The 10000-nt window shown below is 45.6% G+C and overlaps 1 protein-coding gene across 2 annotated transcripts in view; it reads right to left on the bottom strand.

The window, feature by feature from the left end:
* The window catches only part of tenm3 (teneurin transmembrane protein 3), a 140828-nt gene that overhangs the window by 73334 nt on the left and 57494 nt on the right, over positions 1-10000 (bottom strand). For both annotated transcript variants that reach the window (XM_056585538.1, XM_056585529.1), the window contains 6 exons: positions 9948-10000; positions 9060-9315; positions 8621-8722; positions 7726-7920; positions 6286-6486; positions 3072-3257 (listed from right to left, as the gene is read on the bottom strand). The exon at positions 9948-10000 is cut by the window's right edge and continues 72 nt beyond it. In XM_056585538.1, coding sequence (XP_056441513.1) covers positions 3072-3257; positions 6286-6486; positions 7726-7920; positions 8621-8722; positions 9060-9315; positions 9948-10000 — 993 coding nt within the window. The remainder of the gene's footprint in view (positions 1-3071; positions 3258-6285; positions 6487-7725; positions 7921-8620; positions 8723-9059; positions 9316-9947) is intronic.

The raw sequence follows: 10000 nt of genomic DNA, 5'->3' as shown, positions 1-10000 counted from the left end.
GATGTTCTGAATAAACTAACCTACTTAACCAACATATCTTCACCAGTTACTCAAAAACACTGTCTGTCTCGGCGTTCATTGTGTCTATTCCAATTGACAACTTAAGGCATTTGGGGTTTAAAAGCAAACATCAATCATGATTAATTTCCCTCTGAACAAACGGAACAAACGTAAAAAAACAATCGCAAATAACTTTGATGTGTGTGTGTTTGTCTGTGTGTGTGTGTGTGTGTGTGTGTGTGTGTGTGTGTGTGTGTGTGTGTGTGTGTGTGTGTGTGTGTGTGTGTGTGTGTGTGTGTGTGTGTGTGTGTGTGTGTGTGTGTGTGTTTGTGTGTGTGTGTGTGTGTGTGTGTGTGTGTGTGTGTGTGTGTGTGTGTGTGTGTGTGTGTGTGTGTGTGTGTGTGTGGAAGGGGGGGGTTGGTGGGAGGGCTGTATTGGTGTATGGGTGCGCGTGACAAAACATTAGAATAAAATAAAATAAAATAGAAAAATAAGTGTACAACATTAAGTAGCAAAGCAAGGGGCATTGGAGTAATAGGCACTTGATATTTGATATACGAATACATTAAGCCCACATTTAGAGGTCGAACAACATGGGTTCAGTTGATTCCACACAATACTCTGGCTTCTGCAAATTAGTGAAAATACAAGCCTGTGCCTTCGCCAGTCAGTCACACAACAGAAGCACTTCACATTCAGGGGAAAACGGCTGAGATGAGATGAGGATAGAAAAGGGAATATAAGGAGACATTTCCAGCCGGACTCATTAGCATTACCAGCTCCACAGTGAATAATGAATCAAAATAAAACCAGGAGGTTGGGAGGAAAAGAAGGGGTGGGGTAAATACAGGAAGAGTCAAAAGCACAGTACCTTTTACTCTTATGTCCGGGTTGTGAGCTTCAGAAACAAAGGCAGAAAGAGAAGAGAGAGCTGTTTAGTACAGAAGAGGCTGTAGGCAGCAGGAAGGACAGCAATCACACAGAATAACATGGATTAGGACCAGAAGGACTACAAGGACCAGGGGGCTACTGGCTGCAAGGACAAGGACTAGGACTAGAAGGACCAGTATTAGAAGGACCAGGGGACTAGAAGGACCAGGACTAGACCATGACCGGACCAGGACTATAAACTAGAAGGACCATGTCTAGACCAGGTCTAGAAGGACCAGGATTAGAAGGACCAGTTCTAGAAGGACGAGGTCTAGAAGGATCAGTTCTAGAAGGACCAGGGTTCTAGAAGGACCATGGTTCTAGAAGGACCAGGACTAGAAGGACCAGGACTAGAAGGACCAGGGGGCTAGAAGGACCAGGACTAGACCAGGAATAGAAGGACCAGGTCTAGAAGGACCAGGTCTAGACCAGGACTAGAAGGACCAGGACTAGAAGGACCAGGTCTAGAAGGACCAGGTCTAGAAGGAACAGTTCTAGAAGGACCAGGACTAGACTAGGACTAGAAGGACCAGGTCTAGAAGGACCAGGTCTAGAAGGACCAGTTCTAGAAGGACCAGGACTAGAAGGACCAGGACTATATCAGGTCTAGAAGGACCAGGATAAGACCAGGACTAGAAGGACCAGGATTAGACCAGGACTTGAAGGACGAGGGGGCTAGAAGGACCAGGACTAGACCAGGTCTAGAAGGACCAGGTCTAGAAGGACAAGGTCTAGACCAGGTCTAGAAGGAACAGGTCTAGGGTGAGAAAAAGGAATCTAAAAGTAAATATATATTTTCTACCAATTGGTTTAAAAAAGAGACACAGACAGAGAATGTTTACACTAAGTAAAAGGGTGTTTTAACCTAAAAAGCGTTCTACTGAAAAAATACTAGAATAGAGGATTAATGGGAATTGTTTACCACCTGTTTGGGGAAGGACCAATTAGTTTGCTGGATTGGAAAGGGATGTTGAGTATTTAACTTTGGCACAATTATCACAAGCTCACGTGCATGGACACTCATGCCCACACACACACACACACACACACACACACACACACACACACACACACACACACACACACACACACACACACACACACACACACACACACACACACACACCACACCACACACACACACACACACACACACACACACACACACACACACACACACACACACACACACATATACATCCTTCTACAAAGCAGACACAATGAACAGGTGAATATTTCCAAATAACCCATTCAGATTTAAAGAAGGAGAATAATGAGGCTGTTGAGAAGCAAGAGGAAGTGAGAGAGAGAGAGAGAGAGAGAGAGAGAGAGAGAGAGAGAGAGAGAGAGAGAGAGAGAGAGAGAGAGAGAGAGAGAGAGCTAGTCAGACAGAGAGCCAGAGAAATAGAGTTCAGAAGGAGGTCTGAGTAGTTGATCCACAGAGAACATAAAGACAGAGAGTTTGGCGAGAAGCATTGAGTGCATTCCTTTCCCATCTGTCAACCAATTCTCTCGTGTGTGTGTGTGTGTGTGTGTGTGTGTGTGTGTGTGTGTGTGTGTGTGTGTGTGTGTGTGTGTGTGTGTGTGTGTGTGTGTGTGTGTGTGTGTGTGTGTGTGTGTGTGTGAGTGTACTTTCACGCATAAGCGCATGTGTGCTTATAGCTTACATCACATAATGTCTATCTATGCCTAGGGTGGCCCTATGGATTGAAAATGAGATGTTTAACTGAAAAAAACGGTGTGTTTGTGTGTGTGCGTGTATGTGTGTGTGTGTGTGTGTGTGTGTGTGTGTGTGTGTGTGTGTGTGTGTGTGTGTGTGTGATGTGTGTGTGTGTGTGTATGTGTTTGTGTCTGTGTGTCTGTGTGTGTGAGTTCTCTTCTGGAAAGTAATAAATAAGTATGATGCCTGCTTAAAGCTGCATCTGCTTTTAATAGCAAGTGGAGGTTGACAGTGAGGCTGTCAGATTGACAAAAACTCTTTATTATTGTAATATGGTGCTCTCTTTACGGCAGGTTGTCATTAGGAGAGATAATTGTTTAACCGAACATGGTTTCTGTCTTGTGACACAATATTAGAATAATGTGTGTGTTTATGTGTTTGTGTGTGTGTGTGTGTGTTTGTGTGTGTATGTATGCCTCACCAATATTGCAGTGCTCCCCGGTCCATCCCTGGTCGCACTCACACTTGCCATCCTTGCAAATGCCGTTCTTGGTGCAGAGGGGATGACAGGCCTTCTGGTCACACACGGTGCCCGTCCAGCCCTCCTCGCAGCGGCACTGCCCCCCGTAGCACACCCCCCGGCTGCCGCAGTCCACGGTGCACACCTCTGTCAACACACACACACACACACACACACACACAGGGTTGACCGGCCCGCTGCAGTGATGCCTCTGTGTTTATTTGTGGCTTGGTCTGGGGGCGGAACCATCGCAACAGTCTTTTACGGCTTCACTGACACACCCGTTACATGTATCACTTCACCGCGCTGATTCTTTCCAGGAGCATTCTGGATGTTTCTATGAAGAGAGGCTCAGCCCAGACCTCTGTAGGGGCTCTCTGTACAGTTCTTTGTTTAATGAACAAGCTCTATTTTGGTGCTTTTCTGTGCATGCTGGCACCTTATTTACATTTATAGTACAAGTCTTAATCATTTAAAAAAAAAACAGAAATGTGTACCTTAGAAACTGTTGTTCATTTCCCGGATGAATTATGAATGCCGATGTTATTGGCGCTCACACAAAATGTGTGCATGAAAGCAGTGTGAGGTAGATGCTTGAATGACACACAGAGGGCCAAAAACGTACTTGGCTTTTGGTTCATTGATTGTTTTTGATTATTTTGAGGGCTTTAATGCATGATTGGAATGACGGAGGAATCCTGGGCGTACACATGAGCAGAAGCACTGTGGTCGCAATAGCTCGGGGTGATCTCTTCATCCTCCTCTACCAGATGCACTTCAAATAAAGTAACAAGTCTGTTTGAATTAGCGTACAAACCAGGCTGCTCCCAGTTTGAGCTAATGCTACCAAAGTGCTACTGCTGTTGTTTGTATTTGTGGGGGAGCGCACGCCCGCTAAATGCTCTCGGGCAGAATCGGCACAACAAAGTCCTTTGGTAAAATGACATGGGTAATGGATGTTTTAGTGATGCCATGAGAGAGAGTTTCAATGGTTTCATCACCAGACCTGTATTGTCCTTTAACCATGTTGTTTGGATGATAAAGGTTTTGCACAATATATAGGGAAAAATGCCTATAAGAGACCAGTTTGTATGACAAGTGCAATTGACTGCTGCATCACAGCCCATCACGTAACAGTATTGATTTGAGCAGAATGACTGCAGAGCAAACATGACATTATAAATTCTTCATTCAGTCCACAGAAAAATATAGCCTGCTCAGGAACGTCAGGTGTCACTTGGAAAAGGGTGTCTAGTGGCTGATGAAGTCGGTTGGACAGAGAGCAGAGAAGACATAAGAATGCAAACATAAGGAGGTCGGGATGCCTGGAGAGGGACTGGATATAGATGTGTAGTCCCTCAAGCCTGCAACAAAAGCATCTAAAGTCTAGGGCGGCATGGGGCTCAGGAGGGAGAGGGGGTTGAATGGTAACTTGAAGGTTGCTAGTTCACGCCCCGGCCCCTCCTAGCTGAGTTTCGAGGTGGCCTTGAGCAAATCACCTCACCCTAAATGCTCCCGACAAGCTGGCTGTCACCTTGCATTGTGGACACTGTAATGAATATGTTTATGAATGAGTGAATGTTAGGCAATATTGTAAAGCGCTTTCATTGACCACTGGTCAGAAAAGCGCTGTATAAATGTAGTCCATTCATCAATGATTTTTTTTAACATACTGTGGTAATCAATCTTTAATGTCTAGGCCAATAAAAGTAAATACATTAAAAGGTGAGGTGAAGAAGATATGTCTTTCTGCCGAATTCAAGGACAACCGTGTGCATGTAATTGAATGCTTGTCATTGAACGTGCGCACACACACACACACACACACACACACACACACACACACACACACACACACACACACACACACACACACACACACACACACACACACACACACACACACACACACACACACACACACACACACATACACACACACACTAACGGTTGTTTGAAACAAGACGCAGCCGTGTTTGGAAAGGCATACCCAGCCTCAGGGTGGGTGTATATTTATGCCTGGGTGCGAATGCGTGAACATGTGGTCATGTTTGGATTTTGACAGATTCAGTCAAAGGTCAAGAACAGGAGTGAAAATGATGCGTGCATGTGTGCATTGTTTGTGTAACAAATATGAAAAAGCGTGTGTGTGTGTGTGTGTGTCAGATGGATTTGAAAAGATGATGCAAGGTGTCTGAGTCCATACCAATACAATACAAACGCACACACACACACACACACACACACACACACACACACACACACACACACACACACACACACACACACACACACACACACACACACACACACACACACACACACACACACACACACACACACACACACACACGCAAACGTACAGTGCTTGCACGATTGCTTGTTTTTGTCAAAGCCATCTGTTGCGATTCTGCATTCAACTTTTCACCGTACCATAGTTTTCCTCTTTTATTTGCTCTATTTCTGTCTCTCTCTACCTCACTACCCCTCACCTTGCCTTCCCTAAATAATTTGTCCTTTCTTTATGAATTGAAATGCTGCCACGTTTCTTCAGTTCATTATGCCTTTGCATGTTTTTCTCACCCTTGGCCTCATTTCTCTTCTTAAGTTAGTGAGTCAAAATGGAATAAAACCATATTTTAACCCCACTTATCTGAGACGCAATCTTTTCAATTACATCGTTGTGTCGGTTTCATTTTAATGAGGGACATCTGCACCCAACATTAATTACAGAATGACATTACAGACATTTAATTAATAAAAAAAGATTCCAGGAGGGTGAAATAAGTAATCGAAATAGAATCTCTCGCACAAATGTTCCTATTTTAAAAGAGCTACGCTAGGTTGAACAGGCTAGGTCCCATTAAGATTTAGGAGCGATATTCTCAAATGTATTTATATCTTGTTATCCCTCCATTCATCCATTCATTTATTCATCTTTGAATGAATGCACCTCCTGATGAATTTCTGCCCAGCTCACCACTTCATCAGCCACTATCACGAATAAAAGCATTACCAGATATGTAAATGTCATTGAAATGGTAATTTTAGTACTCTCACAAAACAACAAAGACAACAGCCCCGATGAGCGAGGACAATCCCCAGCTATGGGAGATAAAAGCAGAGGTGCACATTTTGTTAAACAAAAACCACCAGATCTGCGGTGAGCGCTCACCCAGGGAGCAGTCGGGCCCGGTCCAGTTCTGGTCGCAAGCGCAGGTGCTGCTCTCGGCGTCGTGCGTCCCGTGTCCGGAGCACTGGTCGGGACACATGGCCTTGGCCAGCTCGCAGCTGGCCCCGCCCCAGCCGGGCTGACAGTGACACTCGCCGTGGATACACACGCCGTGGGCCGAGCAGCTGGGGTCGATGCAGTCCACTAGGGGAGGAACAACACAGCCATGGAGCACATGGTGCTTCAAGAGACACTGCATACTGTGTAGGTCCTGGAGTCAGGTTGTAAGTGATGGTGAGGCTGCGTTCCCCAGGACCAGACAGTAGACCGCAGGCAGACCCACAGGGGACAAACTAACATACCTAAACGGCAGGACGGCAAACCAAACATGCAAGACGACATGTTGCTATGGGGATGTGGTATTGTTAGAAGATATATATAATAACATTATTTTGAGTCTATCATTTGATTTAATTATTCTAGTGATGCGTGTTATCCAGATGTTCCTGTTTTCTCCTTGTGTGAGGGAGCTGCACTACATCCTGATGTAGATTTGGTGAAGGAGAAGGTAAATTCCTTTAATATCTTACTAGCTTTTTTTTCACCTAAATCCCCCGTCGTGCCCACATCCATTAAAACAATGTCCAGGTTACCATCTACCGCCCGAATCCATGGGACCCACTTTGACAGTGTTGACGTATGTGTGCACACACACATAAACACACACACACACACACCTGAATCCATGGGACCCACTTTGAGTGTTTACATGTGTGCGCAAACACACATAAACACACACACACACACACACACACACACACACACACACACACACACACACACACACACACACACACACACACACACACACATACACACACACACACACACACACACACACACCACACACACACACACACACACACACACACACCCACACACACACACACACACACACACACACACACACACACACACACACACACACACACACACACACACACACACACACACACACACACACACACACACACAAACCATAACGGTTTGTTCTATTTGCCTGATTGACTTAAGAAGCCAAATAAGACGACCTTCTAAACTGCTGAACGCCAACAATAAACCGTTCCTGAGGCAGTAAGGTGGTTAAGTTTGTGATGCAGTGCATTGCATTGAAGCCCAACTCGGGTGAGAAAGTGCACATTGAGCAAGCAAAGTACTAGAAATCAGCCCGTGATCATGCATTCCACTCATGGCTTGTTTATTAAAACCCTTACTTAGTTAACGGCATTAGAGATGAACGTCACCACTTGTGTATTATTGCTCAGCGCACACTGAGCCCTCTCCACTCCCTGTATTAAGGGTTGATCACGAGTGGCTGACATAGCCTAGCGATGCACGCTACCACGCGGAGCGTGTGCATCCGGGGAGGGTCCCGTGTCCTACCTTCTTCACAGTTGTCCCCCTTGTAGCCCGTGTTACAGATGCAGGCGCCCACGATGCAGACGCCGTGCCCGCCGCAGTGGATGTCCACGCACTGGTTGGACGGAACGTCGCACTCGGTGCCCTTCCAGCCGCTGTAGCACTGGCAGCGGCCGCGCGAGTACTGCCCGTTTCCGCTGCACAGCAAGGGGCATGCAGCTGGGGGCCATGGGGAGGGGGGCACAGGGAGGGGCAGGGTCAAATCAGGGGGCGTGGAGTTTGAAAAGGTTTATCCGAAAGACAGGACGGTTAAGATAAAGACCCCAACGTGGCTCGCGATATAGATAGAAGGTATTCAATCCTGAAATAACAATACTACTGTATGTTTGTTTTAAGAAACAATACAATATTGGAGAACAGAGTCTAGGGTTCTCAAATGGATTGGATTTTCATTGTCTCATGCAATATTCATTGCGTAATAATCCATACGTCAACAGTCATAATGGCTGTTGTGAGACTCAATACCATATTGAAACCAGGGTATAGTGATCTCAAATTTATTGATATTTTTATACTCTCCAAGAGACAAGGGATATAATAAGGGCAGAAGATCATTTTAACAGATGAATGTGTTTGATAAATTTGCTACAAAATCTAAAGAGACAGACTATATATGGAAATTGTACCAGTTTTAAGATTAAACATTAATCTTATAGCAACATGTGAATGACACATTTTCAGCTGTTCCAAACATGATCAGCTATGGTTGAACATCTTCCTGTGTAACACAATGGACAACATGCACAATGGTTCTTTGTGTGACGCTTTCGATTTTTTGATGCGTAGGTGTGTGCATATGTTGGGCAGAACATGAATAAAGTGCAGTGAAATGCTTGCATTGTGGGCGTGATCATCCTACCTCTAGAACAGTCAGGCCCAAGGAAACCTGGAAAACAGTGACACGTTCCCGAGAGACAATCTCCGTTGCCATGACAATTCTGAGGGCACTCCATAATTGACTCTGAGATAGGAATAAAAATAGAAAATGAGGAAATATAGGCAGAATACTCACTTCTGCTGTTTCTTGCCAAGACATTTCATTCCACTCATTCGATATGTCTTAATTAACAAAGGAAGACAATCAATTCAACGTCTTGGCAGTCGGTTTTGACCTTATCAGTGAGATCTCAATGCCTTTTGGCAGAGTTTCTTGGGGCCATCAGAGAGATAAAGTGCTCCTGCTGTGCGGGCCAAAAGAAGTCAATTTCTCTACTTTTAAAGAAGACAAACTCTACAATCCTGACGTGGATTAAATAAGCCATCTTGCCCACAGTCCATTTCAGACTCCACAAACGTACCAATGACGATGGTGTTGTAGGAGACCTGCTCGCCGTTCCTCCCGTCGTTGTAGAAGGCCAGATGCCAGATCCCCGTGTCCATGAACTGGATGAAGCCGGCCTCATGCACGTTGACGGAGCGGGCGCGGCGGGCCGCCCGGAGGCCATCTCCCTCGCGGGTGCTGGGGGCGTGGCCGCGGCCGGCCTCCGCGTCGCTGAGGGAGCGCTTCTCCTTGGACAGGAGCCGGCTGCCGTCCAGGAGCTCCACAAAGTCATACTGGAACGGGAGCGAGGAGGAAGAGAGACACGGCAGCCTGGTGAGAGCTGGCCTTGTCCACTGTCCACATGAGCCCCACGGTGAATAATAAGATCTCATTGGAATCAGCCTGCGGCCTTGTGAAGCTTTACTCTGAATATTCACATACTGATTTCAGAATCAAAGCAAATATGGTAACAGTGCTCGACTAAGTTGACCGCGATGCCCTCTGGTCAAAGGAGAGAACAGCCAGTACAGATCAATGTATAGGATAGTCATTCCACTACTTCCCATGGTTAGCTCTCATCATGGGGGTGTTTGTCCAAAGGGATATTGTTTTTCCTAAATCTGGATCATTAGGGACCATTGATCAAATGCTTTAAAAAACACTGTTTTCATAAGTAAATGCGGGATCCTAAGGCTACAAACATCCCAATTGGGTGGATTTGGCAGATTATATTACAAATGGGGTAATATTGACCAGTTTACTAATAATACTAAATATGGAACATCTTTTGGGCATAATGAACAGATAATGTATTCTAGACTACACAGAAATTAAACATGGAGCAGACATTTCTTTTGAATGTATCAGACTGCACACGGACCTGTCAGCCTACACTTTGTATTCTCCTGATCAGAGCAGGCTGTACCTGTGTGTGGGAGGGCGGGAGGCCCTTGCGTCCGTAGACTCCAACCAGTGCGT

Source organism: Gadus chalcogrammus, chromosome 3 (genome assembly GCF_026213295.1).
Source record: "Gadus chalcogrammus isolate NIFS_2021 chromosome 3, NIFS_Gcha_1.0, whole genome shotgun sequence".
Classification (NCBI taxonomy): Eukaryota; Metazoa; Chordata; class Actinopteri; order Gadiformes; family Gadidae; genus Gadus; species Gadus chalcogrammus.
Note: the sequence above shows the minus strand (reverse complement) of the source record. Positions and strands in the feature narration are given on the sequence as shown.